The following is a 25,285-nucleotide window of genomic DNA, read 5'->3' as shown; positions in this document are numbered from 1 at the left end:
GGCTCTGTCACACTAACGGTCGTTAAAGGCAAAAAAGAAAAAGAAAGCCTTAACGGCCGTTTGTGGCGGAGCCCAGCAGCAGTGTGAAAGTAGCCTTTGAAAGGTTTTGCAAAGATGTACAACAAATAAATTTTTTTTTAAATCTGACAGTGCCTATTTAACCTCATGTAGGGAAATACAGAAATTTACCTACAAGCTGTCAAAAATGAAATAATTTGATCTGGTGGTATGTGCTTTTAAATGGGCACTTTCAGATCCAAAAACTTTTTATTAAAGGGGTACTCCAGTGGTAAACAATTTTTTTTAATAGGCTGGTTCCAGAAAGTTAAACAGATTTGTAAATTGCTTCTATTAATCCCTTAAGGACTCAGGGTTTTTCTATTTTTGCACTTTTTAATTTTTTTCCTCTTCATCTTCTAAAAATCATAACGCTTTCATTTTTCCACCTACAGACCTATATGAGGGCTTCTTTTATGCGCTACTAATTTTGCTTTGTAATGACATCAGTCATTTCAGCACAAGATCTACAGCAAAACAAAAAAAAAAGAAATAGTTATGGACAAAATTGGAAAAAACGAAATTTTGTTAATTTTGGGGCTTCCGATTCTACACAGTGCACTTTTCAGTAAATGTGACATCATATCTTTATTCTGTAGATCCATACAATAAAAATGATACCCAACTTATATAGGTTTGATTTTGTTTTACTTCTGTTAAAAAATTATAACTTTTTGCAGGACAATTTGTACATTTAAAATTGTCCTCTTCTAACTCCTATAACTTTTTTATTTTTCCACATACAATGCAGGATAAGGGCTAATTTTTTGTGCCGTGATCTGTAGTTTTTATTGGTACAATTTTTTGTTTTTACTGGACTTTTTGATCACTTTATCTTATGTATCTTTTTACGTATACGCCATTGACCGTGCAGTTTAACCCCTTCATGACCAAGGGGTTTTCCATTTTTGTACTTTCATTTTTTCCTCCTTACCTTTAAAAAACCATAACTCTTTCAATTTTGCACCTAAAAATCCATATGATGGCTTATTTTTTGCGCCCCCACACAATTCTATTTTGTAAGGACATCAGTCATTTTACCCAAAAATCTAAAGCGAAATGGAAAAAAAAATCATTGTGCGACAAAATTGAAGAAAAAAACTAAATTTTGTGACTTTTGAGGGCTTCATTTCTACGCAGTACATTTTTCGGTAAAAATGACACCTTATCTTTATTTTGTAGGTCCATATGATTAAAATGATACCCTACTTATATAGGTTCGATTTTGTCTTACTTCTGGAAAAAATCATAACTACATGCAGGAAAATTTATACGTTTAAAATTGTCATTTTCTGACCCCTATAACTTTTTTATTTTTCCACGTATGGGGCGGTATGAGGGCTAATTTTTTGCGCTGTGATCTGAAGTTTTAAGCAGTACCATTTTTGTAATGATCAGACTTTTTGATCCCTTTTTATTCATTTTTTCATGATATAAAAAGTGGCCAAAATACGCTATTTGGGATTCTGGAAATTTTTTGCACGTACGCCATTGACCTTGCGGTTTAATTAACTATGTATTTTATAATTCGGACATTTCCGCACGCGGTGATACCACATATGTTTATTTTTATTTTTATTTACACAGGTTTTTTTTAAATGGGAAAAGGGGGGTGATTCAAACTTTTATTAGGGAAGGGGTTAAATGATCTTTATTCACTTTTTTTTCACGTTTTTTTTGCAGTGTTATAGCTCCCACACTGATCTTTTACATTGATCACTGGTTTCTCATAGGAAACCAGTGATCAATGATTCTGCCGCTTGACTGGTCATGCCGGGATCTCAGGCTCTGAGCAGTCATTCGGCGATCGCACAGCATGGGGGCAGGTAGGGACCCTCCAGCTGTCCTGTAAGCTGTTCACGATGCCGCGATTTCAGGATCCCGAACAGCTCCCTGAGCTTACTGGCATTAGTTTACTTTCACTTTAGACGCGGCGTTCAACTTTGAATGCTGCGTCTAAAGGGTTTATAGCGCGCTGCACCGCGATCAGTGCTATGCGCTATTAGCCACGGGTCCCGGCCGTTGCTCGGTGCCGGGCCCGACCCGCTATGACACGAGGCCACACCGTATGTTATGGGTCAGGAAAGGGTTAATTAACATTATATTTTTTATAGTTTGGGCATGGCACGTGGCGATACCACATATGTTTATTTTTGTTTACATTTGTTTTTTTAAATGGGAATAGGCGATTCAAACTTTTATTAGGGAAAGGGTTAATTCACATTTATGGGACTATAACATGCAATCCTTGGATTGCATACACTGTTTAATGTTATGCCAGTGTTAGCGATTGTTTCAGACTCCTGAGGCTTCCTAGAGCATCAGAGCGGACAGCGAGAAGGCAGGTAAGGGCCCTCCCACCATCCTCTCAGCTGATAGGAACACCACAGTTTTACAGCGGTGGTCCCGATTAGCTCCACTGAGCAGCCGGGAATTACGTTTTTACGTTTTTAAACACCGCAATCAACTTTGATCGTGGTGTCTAAGGGGTTAATGCCAGACATCACCATGATCGGTGATGTCCATCATTAGACACGGATATCGGCTGCCGGGACCACCCCGCTATGATGTGTGCTCAGCTCCTGATCCTGCGTCATAGAAGGGGAGCGGACACAGGGCATACATGTATGCCCTGCATCTTTAAGTGGTTAAAAAATCTTTATCCTTCCAGTACTTATCAGCTGCTGTATACTCCAGAGAAAGTTGGGTTGTTCTTTTTATTCCGACCACAGTGCTCTCTGCTAACACCTCTCTCCGTATCAGGAACTGTCCAGAGTAGGAGCAAATCCCCATAGCAAACCTCTCCTGCTCCGAACAGTTCCTGACATGGATAGAGGTGTCAGCAGAGAGCACTGTGGTCAGACTGAAAGGAACAACTCAACTTCCTGTGGAGAATACAGCAAGCTCATAAGTACTGGAATGATTAATATTTTTTTTTTAAATAAAAGTCATTTACAAATCTATTTAACTTTGTGGAACCAGTTGATTTGAAAAAAAAAAAATGTTTTCCAGTGGAGTACCCCTTTAAACTTTGTTGTACATCAAAATGTTATTTCATTTCTCTAGAAATCATGGCTTATTAAAAACACCACAAGGGTCCCCATACCACAAGAACATATTCCTGTCCTGCTACAATATAATTTTTGGCCAAACTGAAGCACAGGTAGGACTAGCACTCCTCTGTGCTCACTCCTGTCCTATCAAACTGCAGCATGAAAACAGAGCAGCCTACAGTGATTGGATGAATAGGAGACGCTAAGTTATGCAAAGTGAGGAACATGTCCCCTCCAAAGCACAGAATGACAAATCAAGTGAGCAACAGAAAGTAGGTATTTGTGAGTGAAATATAGTTGCTAGACACATAAAAATGATATCTACATAAGCAGGATTACATATAACATTTTGTTTTTTTTTGGTTGGATATGGCAAGTACCCTTTAAAATGAACATGACTTATATTATGAAGGTACAAATTGTGCTTTATACACTATCAGGTTTGGTACTATCTCTCACCACCTTTTCATAGCAATTTTTGAGCACTCATATATTAATATGTTTGCATTAACCTGTTAATTATCATAATGAAAGGGGTACTCCGGCGCTCGAAAGGATAGGGGATAAGATGCCTGATCGCCAGGGTCCCACTGCTGGGGACCCCTGTGATCTTGCACGCAGCACCCCGGTTACAATCAGTCCCCGGAGCATGTTCGCTCCGGGTCTGATTACTGGCGATCATGGGGGCCGGAGCATTGTGACATCACGGCCCCGCCCCCGTGTGATGTCCGCCCCCTCAATGCAAGCCTATGGGAGGGGGAAAACATGCTCCTGGGACTGATTGTAACCGGGGTGCTGTGTGCAAATTCACGGGGGTCCCCAGCGGCGGGACCCCCGCGATCAGGCATCTTATACCCTATCCTTTGGATAGGGGATAAGATGTCTTAGCGCCGGAGTACCCCTTTAAAGTTACATTTTAAGACATTGGCTTATTATACGGGAATTGGCTTTAAATAAGAAAGGCCTTTTGCCCATCTAAATATTCCTATGTTACATGCCTATGAAAATACATTTGGTAATAAACTACTATACCTTGAGAGAACTTCACTCGCCCATTGAGTAGAATTTTCTGTCAAAACTGCAAAGTGAGTGGTAGTAGCAATGGCTGTGGTAAATGAAAATGTAGTATAAAAATAATTATTCTGCTTCTGATCTGAAAAGTGAAACAAATAGATAAAAGGTAAAATCAGAAGATCAAAGTTATAATTGTAACAGTTTGAAATGAATGGAAATGGAAATATCCAGATTGGAAATTTTGGGATGTTCAGGGCCATGGTTTATAGCAGTGACCAGTGCTTAAAGGGGTACTCCGGTGAAAACCTTTTTTCTTTTAAATCAACTGGTGGCAGAAAGTTAAACATATTTGTAAATTACTTCTATTAAAAAATCTTAATCCTTCCAGTACTTATTAGCTGCTGAATGCTACAGAGGAAATTCTTCTCTTTTTGGAATGCTCTCTGATGACATCACGAGCACAGTTCTCTCTGCTGACATTATTATAATAATAATAACACTTTATTTATTGCTGTCCTTAGTGGGATTTGAACCCATGTCCCCATCACTGCAAGGCAGCAGCGCTAACCACTGAGCCACCATGCTGCCCTTAGCATACATCTGCTATGCATGGCTGCTAAAATGGACAGAGATGTCAGCAGAGAGCACTGTGCTCGTGATGTCATCAGTGTTCCAAAAAGAAAGGAATTTCCTCTGTAGCATTCAGCAGCTAATAAGTACTGGACGGATTAAGATTTTTTAATAGAAGTAATTTACAAATATGTTTATCTTTCTGCCACCAGTTGATTTAAAAGAAAAAAGGTTTTCACCGGAGTACCCCTTTAATACCTTCACTTCTCACATATTCTAAGCACTTAGACATTGCTAGGCTATTAGTTTCTTAGGCCAAGTTTACATCTACGTTGGAGCTGTGTTCGAGAGCTCTGTTATAAAGTCCATTTGTGACAAAAATGGATCTGGATGGTCGATTGCACAACAGACACCAATGGGTCCCGATGGGTTTCATTGACTTTGAATGGGGTCCATTGGGTTTCTGTCTGGTGTCCGTTGTTTTTCAGGGGTTGAATGGAGAAAAAAAAAACGGACGTGCAGTGTTTTTTTTCTCTCCACTAAATTTGCTTCATTTAAACAAACTGATGAAGTGTAGCTCCCCTAAACGTAAGTCGATGTTCATATAAATCTAACCAGAGTAATGGGTCTGCTCAAATCTGGATATTTGGGTGAAATTCCATTTGTTAACCTTTAACAAAAGGAATTCTTGAGTCTCTTGTCTCTTTTGGATTCCCTTTTCATGTTATCCTATTTTTGATATTTAGACATCATCGAGCCTTTCTTGTTTGTGATCATCTTTGCTCATCTTATGCCTCAATTCTGTTTTTCTTGATCTTAGTGCCTTGTCAAGATTTCTTGCCAGTTTAGGTTTGGGGAAGATAGAGAGAAAGATGAGAAAGGTTAGCAAGGTCCTTCCAGCTGGAAAGTCAAAAAAAATGTCCCCGCAAGTTTTCAGTTTTTACTTGCAGTGGTCAGGAATTTATTAACTGAGACAGTTGCAGTTGCGCAATAAACTGTCGCAACGGCCGTAAAAAATGACTAAATTTACTCCAGCTCCAACATGGAGCAGGAAAAGCTACTGCCGCCCGGGCTCAGACATACTTTCTCCCCGCCTTTGGCTGTCCAGGCATGCTGGGAGTTGTAGTTTTGCAACATCTGGAGGCACCCTGGTTGGGAAACACTGGCCTAAAACAGTGTTTCCCAACCAGGGTGCCTCCAAATGTTGCAAAACTACAAGTCCCAGGTTGGGAAACACTGTGCTCGGCCTCCGCCCCACCTTACTGTAAGGGCATGCTGGGAGTTGTAGTCCTGCAGCTGGGGGCAGGGGACAAGCTTGTCACTTGCCCACACATCTCCTGCACCACACAACTACAACTCCCAGCATGTCCTTACTGTAAGGGCATGCTGGCAGTTGTAGTCGTGCGGGGCGGGAGATGTGTGAGCAGGTGATAATAAATGTACTAACCCATTTTTTTTTCTTCTCATTTCAGACCCGTGTATCCTGTGGACTCCTTCGGATTTGGTGGACTACTTCGATGACCAGCGTTTTTCTTTGTTTGATTTTAATAAAATGGTTAACGAGGGCTTGTGGGGGGAGTGTTTTTTGTAATAAAATTTTTTTAAAACCTGTTGTGTTTTTTCCTTATTTTACTAGACAGGCTTAGTAGTGGAAGCTGCCTTATAGACGGAGTCCATTACTAAGCTGGACTTAGCGTTAGCCACAAAAACAGCTGGCGCTAACCCCCTATTATTACCCCGGTACCCAACGCCACAGGGGTGCCGGGAAGAGCCGGTACCAACAGGCCCGGAGCGACAAAAATGGTGCTCCTGGGCCTAGGCGGTAACAGGCTGGCGTTATTTAGGCTGGGGAGGGCCAGTAACAATGGTCCTCGCCCACCCTGGTAACGTCAGGCTGTTACTGTTTGGTTGGTATTTGGCTGAGAAAATAGGGGGGACCCTATGCGTTTTTTTAAAATAAATAATTAAATATAAAAAAAAAAAACACATAGGGTCCCCCCTATTTTTATTCTCAGCCAAATACCAACCAAACAGTAACAGCCTGACGTTACCAGGGTGGGCGAGGACCATTGTTACTGGCCCTCCCCAGCCTAAATAACGCCAGCCTGTTACCGCCTAGGCCCAGGAGCGCCATTTTTGAAGCTCCGGGCCTGTTGGTACCGGCTCTTCCCGGCACCCCTGTGGTGTTGGGTACCGGGGTAATAATTGGGGGTTAGCGCTAGCTGTTTTTGTGGCTAACGCTAAGCCCGGCTTACTAATGGACTCCGTCAATAAGACAGCTTCCACTACTAAGCCTGTCTAGTAAAGTAAAAAAAAAAAAACACAACAGGTTTAAAAAAAAAATTATTACAAAAAAACACTCCCCCACAAGCCCTCGTTAACCATTTTATTAACATCAAGCAAAAGAAAAACGCTGGTCGTCGAAGTAGTCCACCGAATCCGAAGGAGTCCACAGGATACACGGATCTGTAGAAGAAGTAACGGACAAAAAAAAAAGTGTAAGTACATTTAGGGAGAAAAAAACTGTGTTAAAAAAATGTAATAAACACAAACACACACACACACACAGTAAACGCCGTTTACCACTATTCTGAGCCATGACTACAATTTAGTTATTGAATTATTTAGATGTGGTGAAAAAGCTAAAAAAAAAAAACTCAAAAACAAAAGATCCAGAAGGAAACCAGCAGCCAAACCTATTCAGACAGCAGGAAAAAGGAACAGACTATTTTTTCTACTACATGAAGTAAATTTCCCACTTTTGCCTATGTGTGCCAAATTTATTAATGCCGTGCAACAATTTTGTAAATTTGTCGCACATAGTCAAAAATGAAGTAGAAAAAAACAGGGTAAAAACCAGACTACATAGTAAAAGATTAGTAAATGCCCCTCATAGTTCTTTCCAGTCTGACCGCAGTGCTCCCTACTGCCACCTCTGTCTATGTCAGGGCCTGAAAAGAAAATCTGTAAAGGAAATCCGCCACTCTTGTAGGAAGATAAAAAATGATATGCTTTATTCAATAATCTTAAAATATTATCCGAGGGGACTACAAAAGGTAATAAAAAAAAAAGGCATGCCTTGAAAAAGACTAACGAAATGCGTTTTTTTTATTTTATTTTATTTTTTACTATTTTTGTAATATTGTCCACTCGGACAATATTACAATTTTTTAAGATGACTTTAATAAAAGAAGAAATAAGCACTTTTTCCTGACAAGATATATTACAGTTTCTTATATTGACTTTAACTATTGATTAATGCAGGGTTTGTTAAAATAATGATAACCAGTTAAAGACTGTTTATAAAGGTAACCACAGACAATCAAAATAGTTCTTAAAGTTCTAGAAAACATTATCAGTTTTCTAAATATATAAAAATGTATCTGCTTTAAAAGAGAACCCATGTTTTAGAGAATAATTACAGAATATATGGCAAAATTTGACTTTTTAATTAGGTTATTATCGTTACTAAAATACAGTACTGTGTCAACTGTGTTAGCTGTCTTGTATATTAGAGAGAGATCTTCTAATTTACGGTAAAGTGATTCAGCAAAGATTTCCTGTTGGTGATTTACATGTCTTTACCCTCGACATGTCTATTTAAATAAACAATTACACTCAATTGACAAAAAAAACATGCACCCAGATAGAAATGTTGGAATGCTGCAAAAGTTGGCATGCAGTTATGTCTCATGCAGATATGTAAATGACTACAGGTGTGGTCTGATTAGATACTGGGTATTAGCAAGAGGGTGTAAAAGTGCTTCCCTTGCTGCCCTATAAAAGGCACTCAGAGGCTACTTTTGAGTAGTGTATCATTGGTGGGTTATCATTAAGAGACGTACCTCTATGACGAACTCAAAGACAATTTGTCCAGCTGATAAAGAGGGGATCATCATTAAAGTGTTGGAAGCAGGATGTAGTTTTAAGCATTCCAATTTCCCCCCATCTAGGCCATTCTGTGTAAGTTGTTAGATGTGGTGAGCAGTGGTTACATGAGGACATACACACATGGTAAACAGGCTCTGGGTGGCCTGAACAACAGCAGAGAGGATGGTTTTAACTACCAACAAGAGATGCTGTGAGGCTGTGTGTATATAGTAGACAGGGGATTTTACATTGGATCACTGGCTTGCTTCTTTGTATTAGAAGCAGTGGGACTGAAGGCTGGGAAAACACTGGTTTGCTGGAGGCCTGGAGACACTACTGTGTTTACTTCTGTAAAGCTGAAAAATTAGATTGTCTGTGTGGAAGGAGAATTTCCCCCACAACATGGTGAACTGTTAAAGTGACAACTTCTCTTGCCATGAGGATAGATAGGGATTGGTGATACATATGGTTGGTTTGCAGTGTGTAGTGTGAGCTACCTCATCTGCGGAGTAAGCTTAGTGTGTCATCAGCTTGGAAGTAGTTAGGCCTGGGGAGTCCATTAAAGCTGTGGGATAAATTTAGCTCATTATGGATAACCTTTCGGCATGAGTGTTAAAGTGCTTAAATCTAGACATCCCTGAAGTTGAATCTAGGAAGAACTTAAGGGAAATCCCTTGTCTTTGTTTGTCGGGGTTTGTGAACAGCTACAGTGGAAATGGGTTGACCATAGGACAGTGGCATAGGACATTAAGCCGTAAATATTGCCCAATTTGTGCGGTTTGGATAGTAGACCAAATTGGATCAGTGCTATTAGGACTGATCCCTGTGAGTAGGGTCCATGTTAACCTGACTCTCTCTTATCTGTTGTGGAAGGTGATGGGTTGTAGCGGGGAGAGGCTGTACACAGGATCAGTGTATCATATAAGAAAATTATAAACAGGACCATTTAGAGTTAGATACCATCTGTACACAGGTTATATATACACCATATAGGTGATTACTAGAGATGAGCGAATTTACAGTAAATTCGATTCGTCACAAACTTCTCGGCTCGGCAGTTGATGGCTTATCCTGCATAAATGAGTTCAGCTTTCAGGTGCTCCCGTGGGCTGGAAAAGGTGGATATAGTCATAGGAGACTCTTTCCTAGGACTGTATCCCCCTTTTCCAGCCCACCGGAACACCTGAAAGCTGAACTAATTTATGCAGGATAAGTTATCAACTGCCGAGCCGAGAAGTTTGTGACTAATCGAATTTACTATAAATTCGCTCATCTCTAGTGATTACAGTTACATTTAGAGACACACAGACGTCTTTGTTGATCAACATCATCCTCTTTCCTTTCCTTCTCCATCCGGATCAACCTCTTCCAATCAAAACTCATCTCTTTGGCATCTGTAGGACAAAAATGTTAGACTCTGCATTTTTCGAGTGTCATCCCCTCCTCTACCCAATCTCTCCATCTATAGACCCCGAACTGTTATAGTGCCCTCCTTGGTGTCCTGCACAGAAAAGGGCAGGTAGGTAGCTAACTATGTAATTAGGTAGCCAGATATGTAGGTAGGTAACTAGCCAGATAGGTAGGTAGCAAGGCATTTGGGTAGGTAGTTTTCTAGGTAGCCAGGTATGTAGGTAGGTATGTAATTCAGTATCTTGGTATCCAGGTATGTAGGTATCTAGGTAGCTAACTAGGTAGTTAGGTAGCCAGGTTTGTAAGTAGGTTGTTCTGTAGCCAGGTGTGCAAGCAGGTAGGTAGGTATCAAGGTATGTTGGTGGTTAGGTAGTTATGTAACTATATATGTAGGTAGGTAGTTATGTAGCCAGGTAGTTAAGTAGCCAGGTATGTAGATAGGTATGTAGGTAGGTTGTTAGGCAGCCAGATATGGGGGCCAGGTCATGCAGCCAGGTATTTTGGCCAGGTTATGCAGCCAGGTATGTGGGCCAGGTTAGGCAGCCAGGTATGTTGGGGCAGCCAGGTATGTGGGCCAGGCATGTGGGGGCAGCTAGGTATGTCGGGGTCCCTTCTCCTCCCCTCCCCCAGGTATATGGGCCAGCTTAGGCAGCCAGGTATGTGGGCCAGTTAAGCAGCCAGGTCCAGCTATGTGGGGGTGGCCAGGAATGTGGACCAGCTACATTGGGGCAGCCAGGTATGTGTGCCAGGTATGTTGGGACAGCCAGGCATGTGGGGGCAGCCAGGTATGTGGGCCAGGCATGTGGGGGCAGCCAGGTATGTGGGGGTCCCCTCTCCTCCCCTCCCCTCCCCCAGGTATGTGGGCCAGCTTAGGCAGCCAGGTATGTGGGCCAGTTAAGCAGCCAGGTCCAGGTATGTGGGGCGTGGCCAGGCATGTGGACCAGGTACTTTGGGAAAGCCAGGTATGTGGGGGCAGCCAGGTATGTGTGCCAGGTATGTTGGGACAGCCAGGTATGTGGGGGCAGCCAGATATGTGGGCCAGGTATGTGGGGGCAGTCAGGTATGTGGGGTCCCCTCTCCTCCCCTTCCCTATGTGCCAAATTGAAATAAAAAAAAAAGTAAAAAACAAAACAAAAACACATACACACACACACCTGTGCCACGCAGCAATCTCCTCAGGTCTTCAGCCGGTCACGTTCCTCTTGCTCCACAGTGCAGGCACTGCATACTGTGTGGGGGCGGAGGTCACGTCCCCTCTCAGAGTAGGCTGCAGATGCGGCTCAAACTGAGAGTAGGCTTTCAGCCCTGTGCGTGTGAGCCACAGCTGGAAGTAGTGCTTGTCTGCCTGGGAATCCGGGAAAAGTGTCCTGGATCCCCAGTAGCAGCAGCAGGCCCCTTACCCAGCCAGGCCCTCAGACCAAGTCCGAATGGACCAGCCGGTCAGTCTGACCCCTGCAGACAGAAGTACCGTGAAAGGTTACACCAGTATATAGAAAAGACACCATTTACCATAGCTGAAGCTCACAAACCCCACCTTGGAATTAACTCTATGGAGGTCACAGAGCATGTTTAGTAAACAATCCTATGTTAGTGAATAGAGTTTAGATATATCCATGGAGCTTGATGTAAAGCATACTGTATGTCTAAATGCTGTTAATGATGCTGTTAAGCACAGTTTAGGCAAGATGACTCCCCCCATAATAATGTACAAAAAATAATTAAATCTACAAATAATAATGTAAAAAAAAAAAAAAACATTTTCAGGAATCTGGCTCTAAATTCCCACTTGGAATTCCATTCCAGGAGCTCTGTCCAAGCTCCATTTATTATGCAGGATTTGAGCGGACAAAAAACACGGCAAGCAGTCTTTTTTTTTCTGTCAGGTCAAATGCTGCAAAATAACGTACACCAGATGGAAACTTGAGAGACCTCATATACATCACTGGAATCTTTTGGGAATTGTTGGTCTCCATTGTTCAACTGACTGTCCAGCTTAATTTTTTGGCACCAAATGGAGTTTGCAACGGAAACTCCAAAAGGAGCCTCAACACAAGTGTGATACAAAGGAGCGAGACTAATGGCTGGAGGGCAAAATATACAATAGTCACTGATAGATTGCTGAAGGCAATCCAATAAAGGCCCTGAGGGTCCCAACCAAAAATTTACTATGTACAGGTGTCACGATGCCGGCTGGCAGGAGGTGGATCCTCTGTGCCAGAGAGGGATTGGCGTGGACCGTGCTAGTGGACCGGTTCTAAGTCACTACTGGTTTTCACCAGAGCCCGCCGCAAAGCGGGATGGTCTTGCTGCGGCGGTAGTGACCAGGTCGTATCCACTAGCAATGGCTCAACCTCTCTGGCTGCTGAAGATAGGCGCGGTACAAGGGAGTAGACAGAAGCAAGGTCGGACGTAGCAGAAGGTCGGGGCAGGCAGCAAGGATCGTAGTCAGGGGCAACGGCAGGAGGTCTGGAACACAGGCTAGGAACACACAAGGAAACGCTTTCACTGGCACAATGGCAACAAGATCCGGCGAGGGAGTGCAGGGGAAGTGAGGTATAAATAGGGAGTGCACAGGTGAACACACTAATTAGAACCACTGCGCCAATCAGCGGCGCAGTGGCCCTTTAAATCGCAGAGACCCGGCGCGCGCGCGCCCTAGGGAGCGGGGCCGCGCGCGCCGAGACAGGACCGACGGAGAGCGAGTCAGGTACGGGAGCCGGGGTGCGCATCGCGAGCGGGCGCCACCCGCATCGCGAATCGCATCCCGGCTGGAGGCGGTATCGCAGCGCACCGGGTCAGAGGATCTGACCGGAGCGCTGCAGTAGCGAGAGTGTAGCGAGCGCTCCGGGGAGGAGCGGGGACCCGGAGCGCTCGGCGTAACAGTACCCCCCCCCCCTTGGGTCTCCCCCTCTTCTTAGAGCCTGAGAACCTGAGGAGCAGACTTTTGTCTAGGATATTGTCCTCAGGTTCCCAGGATCTCTCTTCAGGACCACAACCCTCCCAATCGACTAAAAAAAAAGTTTTCCCTCTGACCTTCTTGGAGGCCAGTATCTCCTTTACGGAGAAGATGTCCGAGGAGCCGGAAACAGGAGTGGGAGAAACAAGTTTGGGAGAGAAACGGTTGATGATGAGTGGTTTAAGAAGAGAAACGTGAAAGGCATTAGGAATACGAAGAGAAGGAGGAAGAAGAAGTTTGTAAGAGACAGGATTAATCTGGCACAAAATTTTGAAAGGACCAAGATAGCGTGGTCCCAATTTGTAGCTAGGGACACGGAAGCGGACATATTTGGCGGAGAGCCATACCTTGTCTCCAGGAGAAAAAATGGGGGGAGCTCTTCTTTTTTTATCAGCAAACTTCTTCATGCGTGATGAAGCTTGTAAGAGAGAATTTTGGGTCTCTTTCCATATGGTGGAAAGATCACGAGATATTTCATCCACAGCGGGCAAACCAGAGGGCAAGGGAGTAGGGAGGGGGGGAAGAGGGTGACGGCCGTACACCACGAAAAATGGGGATTTGGAGGAAGATTCAGAGATTCTGAAGTTATACGAGAATTCGGCCCATGGTAGAAGATCTGCCCAGTCATCCTGGCGGGAGGAAACAAAATGCCGTAAATAATCACCCAAGACCTGGTTAATTCTTTCTACTTGCCCATTGGATTGAGGATGATATGCAGAAGAAAAGTTTAATTTAATCTTGAGTTGTTTACAGAGAGCCCTCCAGAATTTTGACACGAATTGGACGCCTCTATCCGAGACGATCTGCGTGGGCAACCCGTGAAGACGAAAAATGTGTACAAAAAATTGTTTTGCCAACTGAGGCGCTGAAGGAAGACCAGGAAGAGGGATGAAATGTGCCATTTTGGAGAATCGATCAACGACCACCCAAACAACAGTGTTGCCACGGGATGGGGGTAAGTCTGTAATAAAGTCCATACCAATCAGAGACCAAGGCTGTTCGGGGACAGGCAGAGGATGAAGAAGACCAGCGGGCTTCTGGCGAGGAGTCTTATCCCGGGCACAGACAGTGCAGGCTCGCACAAAATCCACGAAATCCGTCTCCAGAGTCGGCCACCAATAGAAACGAGAGATGAGTTGCACGGATTTCTTGATGCCCGCATGACCTGCGAGATGGGAGGAGTGACCCCATTTGAGGATTCCGAGGCGTTGGCGTGGAGAGACGAAGGTCTTCCCTGGAGGAGTTTGCCTGATGGAGGCTGGAGAAGTGGAGATCAGGCAGTCAGGAGGAATGATGTGTTGCGGAGAGAGCTCTACTTCCGAGGCATCCGAGGAACGAGAGAGCGCATCGGCCCTAATGTTCTTATCGGCAGGCCGAAAGTGAATTTCAAAATTAAATCGGGCAAAGAACAGAGACCACCTGGCCTGGCGAGGATTCAGCCGTTGGGCAGACTGGAGATAGGAGAGGTTCTTGTGATCGGTGTAAATAATAACTGGAAATCTTGATCCCTCCAGCAGATGCCTCCATTCCTCAAGTGCTAATTTAATGGCTAGAAGCTCTCGATCCCCGATGGAGTAGTTCCTCTCCGCCGGAGAGAAGGTCCTAGAAAAAAAACCACAAGTAACAGCATGCCCGGAAGAATTTTTTTGTAGAAGGACCGCTCCAGCTCCTACTGAGGAGGCATCAACCTCCAATAGGAAGGGTTTAGATGGGTCAGGTCTGGAGAGCACGGGAGCCGAAGAAAAGGCAGACTTGAGCTGTTTAAAGGCGTCTTCCGCTTGAGGAGGCCATGACTTAGGATTGGCATTCTTTTTGGTTAAAGCCACGATAGGAGCCACAATGGTAGAAAAATGTGAAATAAATTGTCTGTAATAATTGGCGAACCCCAAAAAACGTTGGATAGCACGGAGTCCGGAGGGGCGTGGCCAATCTAAGCACTGCCCCCCTCAACGTTTCGCCACCAAGTGGCTTTGTCAAGAGGCCCATTTGCCTCTTGACAAAGCCACTTGGTGGCAAAACGTTGAGGGGGGCAGTGCTATGGTTTTAACTGCTATGTACCCTAACAATCAGTAGTTCTGGGATACAAAAATACAATGTATCTCCTACGAATTAAAGAAAATGATGGAGCTAGTTGAGCCCAATAAGCCTTAATTCAGCCATTAGTTAGGAGCACATAGTGTTTTTAAATGTGTGATTGTTTCCTTCTTTTTTCACTATTATAATTTTGGACCCGCAAATTAAAGTCCTGTACATAGTAAATTTTTGGTTGGGACCCTCAGGGCCTTTATTGGATTGCCTTCGGCAATCTATCAGTGACTATTATTCAACACAAGTGTGAACCCAGCCGAACCACTAAGATTGTTGGACCTATTGAGAAATGTTCAGTTCGATTACATTGGTCTGCATCTTCCTTCTAAAAAAATCAAGCATGAAGACAGAGTTTTAACCCTACACTATACATTGATTCATTTTATGTTCTTTTATAAACCTAAGCTGCAAATAAATACAAGCAATTGAAAAATTGTATTTCTTTAAGATTCTATAGAACTTATTTAAAAGAACTGTTTTATTGCAAAATTTAAGCAACGTAATAGTAGTGATAAACATGAGCTTCCGTTTTAGGTTAAATTATCTTACCACAGGTCTGTTCAACATCATCCGGTCATACATTCTTTGCGTACATTGCACGATAGTAGTTAACTATGAAGCTACTAAATATAGTCTTGTTCATATTATCTTTCTGCCATTAATCTTGATCCCAGTTTCTGAACTGTATGTTAGTATGCTATATCCTGCCTTGTTTATCTGTTTCTTAGTTATTTTATTCCTGTTAGGCTAGGATTCCACTTGGTTTCTTTTCCTGTGTTTTTTTTTCACTGAAAAAATGCTAGTGCACTTTCTTGCGTCTGACATTTTTTCTGGCGTTTTTGCATTTGAGGGTAAATTGCATTTTGGCCCCTTTGGCGTTTTTTTTCAAAAATTTTTGGTACCAGAAAAAAAAAGGTTGCAGTAGGGATGGGAAAAAATGTATTTAACAAAATGTTTATTTTTATAACAAAATTTTAATACATTTTTAATAAAGTGTGTGTGGGTGTTTCACTTTTTTCTCTCTATTTTTTACAGTTTTCAGGTAGTACTACTACTTCCAGCATGGAACAGACTGTTCCATGATGGGAGTAGTAGTACCTGTACTAATAGACATATCACCCCGGGTGTCACTCCTGACACCCGATGTGATTGTCCTATCTATTGGAGAGATGCGCAGCAGCTCTATACAGCACTCGCATCTCTGCTCTGTACTCCGGCCGGCCAGTGATGTGAATAGAAATTAACATCAATCATTCATATTTTCTGTCCAGTGGGGATTGGCCGGATGAGTGATGTTCTATTCACATCACTGACCGGCCGGAGTATAGTGCAGAGATGCGAGCGCTGTAGAGAGCTGCTCCGCATCACTGCAATAGATAGGACGATCGCATCGGGTGTCAGGAGTGACACCTGCTGTGATCTGTCCTTAACTGCAGGTACAACTACTCCCAACATGGAGCACACTCTGCTCCATACTGGGAGCTGTAGTACCTGCATTAATAGACAGATTGACACCTGTTGTGATCTGTCTATTAATTAACGGACCCGGGCGATCTGTCAATTAGTACAGGTACTACTACTCCCTTCATGGAACAGTGTGTTCCATGCTGGGAGTAGTAGTACCACCTAAAAATTTTTTATTATTGTCGGCTACATTATTAGTGCCCTGCCCGCACATATAAATTGATCTTTTTTATAATTTTTTTTAAATGTTACCCTACGAAATGTTATTACAAATGGTATCTCCATCACTTTTTTTTTTTTTTGGATCGCTGAAGTCCAAAAACTATAAAAACCGACTGCAAAAATGCCAAAGTTATAAACTATAAAAACCGCCTGCAAAAATGCCAAAGTTAAAACCCACATGGTGTTTTTCCTGGCGTTTTTTTTACTCCCATAAACTTCTATGGGAGAAAAGAGCCACAATTTCAGGGGAAAAAAAAACACCATAGGCTCAACATGCTGCGATTTTGCAAAACCACCAAGAAGCTGAAAAAGAGTGAAAAAACACCAAAAGGATAAAAAAAAATGTCAAACTGAAAAACGCATAGTGGAAAAAGAATTTAGCGATTTCTCATTGATTTACAGCGAACATCTGTCCGGAGCATTTTTTTCTCCCAAAAAACAAGTGGAATTCCAGACTTATGTTCCTGATTTGTTCCCTGACTTTGTACAGTTCCGCTTGTTTTGTTGAATTCGACGCCCATGCACTTTAGCACAGGAAGGGACTGGCTCCAAGTTGTCGATCCATCGTTTAGGGTGGATGGGTAAGTTGGAGTGGTCTTAGGGACAGCTTTAAAGCTCCCTTCTCCCTGCCTGCCTAAATCATGACACTTAGTATACGTAACAAAAAGCCAGGGTACAAGAGGTAAAGCACACAGCCTGGAGAGCCATCTTCAAACTTAGGAATTAAAGGGTAAATTCTCATAAACTGAATATTAATTTGAACTAAATTGAAAATTACAGAAAGATGTTTAACTCACCAAGTTCAACGGTGATCTCAAAAGAAGCTAGTGTGTGTAGTTTTTCCACCTCAATACCACATGAGTATATTCCAGAGTCTTCAAATACAATAGTCTTTATTATAAATGATATTGTCCCCAAATGGTCATCAATTATCTGTATCCTTTTATTGTATTTATCCGATAGGTAACCTTTTGTGTCTGCCAGCATATTGCATTGTGTACTTGATACTTGATGGCATAAAAACTTTCTGTAGGACACCAGGGAACTCTTATCATATAAACAATTCATAGTTAAGTCTTCCCCTTCCTTCATGGTGTGCTTTATATTCTGCGGCATTCTATACACTTTTGGAACTGTAAAATGGGGAAATAAAATTGATTTAAATATCTTCAGTAAACATATGTGAGAATTGTAACTTATTATCGGAAAATCAAACAGTGGTCAGATACATATTGCAAACAGTATTAATAAAAGTAACTTGACTTCCTGTGTGGGGGAAGTCACTAGGCAGTTACAGATAAAGTGGTTTCACATAGCATTTTTAGAAAAGCCATCATGTTTTTGTCTTATTTTTCCTGATTTGTTTTTGCAAAAAATGGACTGAAGGGTGATATTTAGTTACGATTCAACATGTGGTATGTTTTTTCAAGTTTTGGTGCATTTTTTGCCAGGTATTTTTGTAAAATACCTTATGCTCTATGCATGTCTTTTTTTTTATTTTATTTTTAGGTGATTTCGCTATAGACTGCTTTTAAGGAAAAACACCTAGAAAATAAGATAATTGGGGGAGATTTAGCAAAACCTGTGCAGAGGAAAAGTTGCCCATAGCAACCAATCAGATCACTTCTTTCATTTTGCAGAGGCCTTTTTAATAATGAAAGAAGCAAGCTGATCGGTTGCTATGGGCAACTGGGTAACTTTTCCTCTACACAGATTTTGATAAATCTCTCCCATAATGGCTGTATTTAAAAAACACCCACAAAAAAAAAAAAAAAATGCTTCCAAAAACACATGAAAAATAATGGCATTTTTACAAACCAGAACCCACAAAAAAGTGTGTTAATAAACAAGGCTCTTTTCCATCACCTGTCGGACATATTAACTCAGCTCTATTCACTTTAGGTACTGTACTATTCATTTCAGTACCAGGTACATCAATGGACAAGTGTGCCACTATTTCCTTATATTAGTTCATCTATTGAAACTATTTTATGGTAGATTTTATTTTTAAAGACAGACTTAGGCTGGGTTCACATCATGTTTTGTCCCATACGGGGCCGCATACGGCAGGGGCAGCTGAAAACTTGCGCTCCTATATGCCTTCGTATGCGGTCCAGTATGTAATTAATTGCAATGAGCTGACCGGAGTGAAACGCTGACTCCGATCGGCTCATTTTTGCCCCGTATGCGGTTTTCCCATCGCACCCAAAATCGTGGTCGACTACGATTTTAGTTCTGGTGGAAAACCGCATACGGGGCAAAAATGAGCCGACCGGAGTCAGCGTTTCACTCCAGTCGGCTCATTAAAATTAATTACATAAGGGACCGCATACGGGAGCGCAAGTTTTCAGCTCCCCCTGCCGTATGCGGTCCTGTAAACGTGATGCGAACCCAGCCTTACAGAAAAAAAAAAACGTACCATCGGTGATTTGGAGATTCATTAATATCATAGGATTCCATTGTTTCCTAATTCCACACCAATAAGTTCCTCTGTCTTCTAATACGAGATTTCTCATGGTAATGACAAGATGTCCAGCTCTGTTGTCCTGGATGCTCATTCTGCTGTCATGACAGTGTCGTTCAGACCATTTGCTTTCACATAGAATTTTGCAGTTACTCTTCGATTTACCAAGGCACCAATATTTATCATACAGAGAAAATCTGGTTTTGTCGTAACTGCACAAAATTGTAATATCTTCTCCAACTTTTCCAACTCTGGTTTTCTCAGTACTGAGGTCCTTTACCATTAGGCCTAAGTAGAGATATAATACTAATATCATTCACTAGTTAATATACAATCTATACCTAACAGGATGACATCTTGTTGTTGCAGTAGTTAAAGGGGTATTCCTATAATGTGGTGACATACCACTAGGATTGTGAATAGTGGGAGCTTTACCTTTGTAAGGTTATTCCCTGTGCATGGAGTATCCTGGTCGCCCATTATTCAAGGACCTATAATACAGCCCCTTGGCCTTGAATAGAGTGTACTTGTCACTTAAAAAAAAAACAACAACTATGACTTATTATAGAGACATGTAACATTTTTTGGATTTTGGTGAAGTTTAGACCCCGACTGATCACTGTACTGAATAGCCCTTAATGCACACGACTGATATGATCCCATAGACTTACATTGAGACATGTAGCACAGAGCTGGGAGAGAATGCATTTACCACACACGTCTGCTGAACTGTTCTAGGGATCAGTTGGGTTTTTGACATTCTGACTGATCTTTGGACACATCTCTACCACATGTCAAAGTTTTTTTTTTTTAAAGTGATAGTGCCAGTTTAGCATAATCTAAGAGAATGCAGATTTTCACTGTTATTCCTTATTGAGGGATCTGGATTTTCCTGCTACATATGCCCAAAGAGCATCTACACAGCATGGACAGGGAGAGCTGACAGATGAGAGAGTAACAACCTAATGAGAGAAGGCAAAGAAGGCAGAATATATATATATACAACAAAGTCAAAGAGTCCAGTATTCAAAACAGAAAAGTTTAGTTAAATCAGAAAAGCTTGACAAGACAGAGAAACAGGCAAAGAAAGCTGAAACAATTCAGGATCAAACCAGACAGAAGCTAAGAAAGAATTCAGGATAGACCAACTATGTGCACTAGGTATAAGACACTAAGAACTGGCTGGGCGGTAAAGACAGAATGGGTTTAAATATTGAACCAAGCTGGAAATTGACAGTCTTCATTGTTAGTAAGCTAATCTGGTCTTTCGCAGAATGGAGACGGGAGAAAGTTTTCCGAGCTTCCCTGCCTCCTTCCTCTGTGCTTTCATATGCCCGCTCATCTATTGAATATGCGTAAATCTTCACTCTCACATCCTAATGACATGAGAGCCTGTGCACACGTGAGAGCTCTCCTAGAATTTCATAGCACTCACATGAACATTGGCTCTCATATTATTAGGACTTGAAAATGAATAGGAGGCAGGGGTGCCTGTGCTCTATTCTAGCAGAGCTCTCAAGTGGGCACAGGCTCTCATGTCATTAGGACAGCATTATGCATATTCAATAGATGGACTGGTATTATTTTTGGCTGAAAACACGAATCACTAACAAAAAATACCTCTCTTTAAGAGGTAGTGCCAATCATTTTTTTAAACATATTTTTGCATACCAGTTTTAACTTGGTGGGTTGTCAGATTTTTGCATTGCTGCACCAAAATAAGCCAAAGGTGCGCCAAAAATGTGCCTGATGTTTTAAAAAGTGTGCCTCTATCATCTATATTTTTTATTTAAAAAAATACCACTTTTCATTAGCTCATAATGTTAGAAATCCTCTTAGGGGAAGAGGGTCCTTCCCTTGTGGTGGTGGGAGCTGATTGGTGCGCCTGCCTATGCAGCTTGCCCATGAGCCATCTCCTGTCCATTACTCATGGACAAGCTGAGGCTGCTGCAGGACTGGTAAGTGTCCCAGTAGTTATGGGGACCTCTAGCGGTGGGGTTTTCAGGAGCTGTTTTCTTTATTAGAATAAAGTTTTTAGACAACCATATTACAAAAGGTCTTTAACCCCTTTCCTCCCCAAGACGTTTGGGTGCGTCCTGGGAAGGGGGGCAGCTATGGAGCGGGATTGTGACGTAATCCCACTCCGTATCGCGCTGCCCCCAGCTGGAATCAACAGCCAGGGGCCACAGCTATAGACTGCAGCAGCGATCACTGCTGTAAGGCTATTAAGCCTTTAGATTAGTTGATTCCCTGTTTCCCTAAAGCGAGCAACATTGAGTTGCTATGGGTGAACGGGACCAAGGCAGGGTAATCGTGTGGTTCCTTTGTGTCGTCGGACCTTCTTTGTGTTGCTCTAGCCTGCTTTGGCTGGCTAGAGCAACAGAGCGCAGATAACACTGATATATGTAATAACCCAACATTGATCAGTGTAAGAAACCAAGGGATTCCATGTTATAGTACCCTTTGGTGACAAAAAAATAATGTAAAAAAAAAAAAAAAAAAAGTAATAAATGTGTATAACCCCTCCCCCTAATAAAAGTTTGAATCGCCCCATCCCCTTTGCATTTTATAAATAAAATAATGTAAAATAAATAAATAAATAGATAAACATATGTGGTATCACCGCATGTGTAAATGTCTAAATTATTAAAATATAATGTTAATTACACAGCATGGTTCAATTGTGTGAAACAGAAAAAAATACCAAGGTGCAGAATTGCGCATTTCTGGTCACTTCATATAGCTGAAAAAAATTCATAGAAAAAATGATCAAAAAGTCCATTAAAAACAAAAATGGTACTGTTAAAATCTACAGATCGCCATCTGGCCGCGTGGTCCACGTATCATGCTTATAGCAGATGGATGGAGTTGGAGGAGCTTTGGCTTGCACCTGTTCATCTTAATTCTCTCCTTTGGACACTCCCTCTTTTTTCTCCCTCCCTGGGCCCTCTGTTAGGTCCGATGGCTTTCTCGCGGTATGTTTGGGGCTATTGTTCGGTTAAGTTTAAACTAGCATCCTTGTTTTCCTCTATGAGGTTGTTTCTTTATCACCCTGACTTCCCGGTAGGCTTAACTTCTGGTATGGTGAGGGAGTTGGGCTCTTGGGGGCTTTTTTGTTGGGTGGACGTAGTACACTTCCCTTCCTGTACCCTTTTGCCATTTGATCAACTGATTTCTAGGAATGGCCTTCCCTCTTCTGAGCGGTTCCATTATCTTCAACTTAGTCATTATATGTCCTCTTCCTTGAGCTCCCCGGTGGTGTCTTTGCCCACGGGCTTTGAACAATTGTGCCGTTAGGGACCGCAAGTGAAAGGCCTTCTTGATATATAATCTTTATATTCCATTCTCAATTCTCCTCTTGGAGGGGCTGCACCTGTGCACCATTATATGGGCCGCTGGGAGGAGGATCTCAATACCTGTCTTACTATCTCTCAATGGAGGGTGATCTGGGAGAGGGTCTTTAAAGCCTTGATTTGTACAACATATAAGGAAACCCATTTTAAAATGCATTGGTACCACACTCATGAATTCCTCAATAGATTGAACCCTTCTGTTCCTCCACAGTGCTGGCATTGTGGGGTGGGAATTGGGTTTGCATTTCATATTTTTTGGTCTTGTCCACTCATAGTGGACTTCTGGAGGATGGTGGCCAGTTTCATTAGCTCAGTTCTGGAGGTGTCCGTCCCCGTTGACCTCTATGTTTATCTCCTGCATTTGTCCCATAGGGCCTTGTCCAAGAAACCGTTTAAACTGTTTATGCATATTGTCCTGGCTGCCAAAACGTTGATTGCTAAGTATTGGAAGCGAACGCTTTCCCTGTCAGAGAACGATCTCCTTTGGCCCATGTCTGTGAAATCCGATCCCTTAAAGGGGTGTTCGGCCCCTAGACATCATATCCCCTATCCAAGGGGTAGGGGATAAGATGTCAGATCACCGCGGTCCCGCTGCTGAGGACCCCCGGGATTGCCGCTGCGGCACTGCACTATTACTGCACAGAGCGAGTTCGCTCTGTGCGTAATGACGGGCGATACAGGGGACGGAGCAGCGTGACTTCATGGTTCCGCCCCTCATGACACCACGGCCCGCCCCCTCAATACAAGTCTATGGCAGGGGCGTGATGACCGCCACGCCCCCTCCCATAGATTCGTATTGAGGGGGCGGACCGTGACATCACGAGGGGCGGAGCCATGACGTAACGATGCTCCGGCCCCTGTATTGCCCGTCATTATGTGCAGAGTGAACTCGCTCTGTGCAGTAATGGCAGCGGGCTGCCAGAGTGGCGATCCCGGGGGTCCCCAGCAGCAGGACCACGGCGATCTGACATCTTATCCCCTATCCTTTGGATGGGGGATAAGATGTCTAGGGGCGGAGTACCCCTTTAAGTCTCTGACTGCCTCTCTGAATAATACTGTGCCGTTGTTTTTGTCTGTCTGGGATCCAAGGGATTGCTTTACTGATCGTCAACCTTCTTGAGCTGTCTCCTCTTGTTTTCTCCTGATGTCTTTCCCTACTTTTTGTCCCCTCTTGGGTGTTTGTTCTATGTTGTGTGGTCTTTTTTTTTTTTTTTCGTTTTGTGTTTTTTTGTGTATACACTCTGCACTTCTTTTTGGTTTTATTTGTGGTATCGGACAAACTTGTCCATTTTTGTCCTTTTTATTTTGGTTTACGGCTGGATATTGTATACCTTGAGTGATGTATTTCCTGGGAACTACAGGCCTGCACTATTTTGCATTTGGCATAAATTTGCATTAGTTTTATTTTATTTCTTTTGTTTAAAAAACTCTTAATAAAATTACAGTTTAAAAAAAAATCTACAGATCATGGCGCAATAAATGAGCCCTCATACATCACTGTATACGGAAAAATAAAAAAGTTATAGGAGTCAGAAGAGGACAATTTTCAGTCTACTAATTTTCTTACAAAAAGGTATATATTTTTCACTAGCAAAATAAAACAAAACCTATATATGTATATAGTGGTAATCATATGGACCTACAGAATAAAGATAATGTAATGTTTCATTTTTCACTACGTAGAAACTAAACCCCCTAAAAGTTGCATGATAACGTTTTTTTTTTTTTTTTTTGCCCTACAAATGTAATTTTTTTTTTGCTTTACTATACATTTTGTGGTAAAATGAATGATGTCATTACAAAGTACAGTAAGTCCCAAAAAAACAAGCCCTATGGATGGAAAATTGATGAAAAGTTAATGAAAAGACAAGGAGGAACAAATGAAATTGCAAAAAATTAATAATCGCTGTGTCATTAAGGGGTTATTTTTTTCCAATAAAACCATAGAAAAGGTTTTTTGATGTGACAGTGCCCATTTAATCTTTGTAGGTAAAGGGTTAATAATGTAGTCTGCTCCAGCACATGTTTTGTATATGTCACCAGACTTCTATTGTGCTGTTCCATTGGTTGGCTGCTTGATTTTAAATTGCTTGAGAGAATTTTGCTGAAAAGAAAAAAATAGCCCAACCTCTAGGATAGTGAGTATATAATATTAAATAGTGATTACTAATATACTAAGACCGGGCTTCAAATAATAATGATTTTTTTTATTAAAAAATAAATAAAAAATAATAATACATATAGTGCATAGAATTCCCCTCACAGGGCCCTTGTGGGAGGAATATAGATAAAATGCATAAACAGTGGAATTAAAACATCCAGAGTTAGTATTACATCAGCATAACCATCTGATAGTCCGGCAATGATAATATGGAGTTCAATCAAAATGCTATAGCAGTAGTGAAACAATGGTAGTGAAACAAGCATTTTTGGGTTTGCCATTCGTGTCAGTCACTGGAATTGCCGTGCGACTTACATCGGGTCCAGCGCAGTCTGGACCAGTCACACTCAGCGCCTGCCAGCGCCCAAAGGACAACTGAGCACCACTATCGCAACGAAAGGAGACGGCATCTGGAGCTGGTAATATAGAGCATTATGACATAGTGGTAATATCATTATAGGAATACTATCCATGACAGCTTATGGACATTAAATTCTTCTTTCACTACCATTGTTTCACTACTGCTATAGAATTTTGATTGAACTCCATATTATCATTGCCGGACTATCAGATGGTTATGCTGATGTAATACTCCACTTCTCT

At 42.1% G+C, this 25,285-nt stretch overlaps 1 protein-coding gene across 3 annotated transcripts in view; it reads right to left on the bottom strand.

Moving 5' to 3' along the window:
- Positions 1 to 25,285, bottom strand: part of LOC130356595 (uncharacterized) — a 164,370-nt gene that overhangs the window by 93,217 nt on the left and 45,868 nt on the right. For all 3 annotated transcript variants that reach the window (XM_056558347.1, XM_056558346.1, XM_056558345.1), the window contains exons 3-5: positions 19,124 to 19,456; positions 17,502 to 17,837; positions 4,143 to 4,263 (exon numbers count right to left, since the gene is read on the bottom strand). In XM_056558347.1, the coding sequence (XP_056414322.1) occupies positions 4,143 to 4,263; positions 17,502 to 17,837; positions 19,124 to 19,451 (785 nt within the window). In that variant the 5' untranslated portion in view covers positions 19,452 to 19,456. The remainder of the gene's footprint in view (positions 1 to 4,142; positions 4,264 to 17,501; positions 17,838 to 19,123; positions 19,457 to 25,285) is intronic.

This window comes from Hyla sarda, chromosome 2 (assembly GCF_029499605.1).
Source record: "Hyla sarda isolate aHylSar1 chromosome 2, aHylSar1.hap1, whole genome shotgun sequence".
Taxonomy (NCBI): domain Eukaryota; kingdom Metazoa; phylum Chordata; class Amphibia; order Anura; family Hylidae; genus Hyla; species Hyla sarda.
Note: the sequence above shows the minus strand (reverse complement) of the source record. Positions and strands in the feature narration are given on the sequence as shown.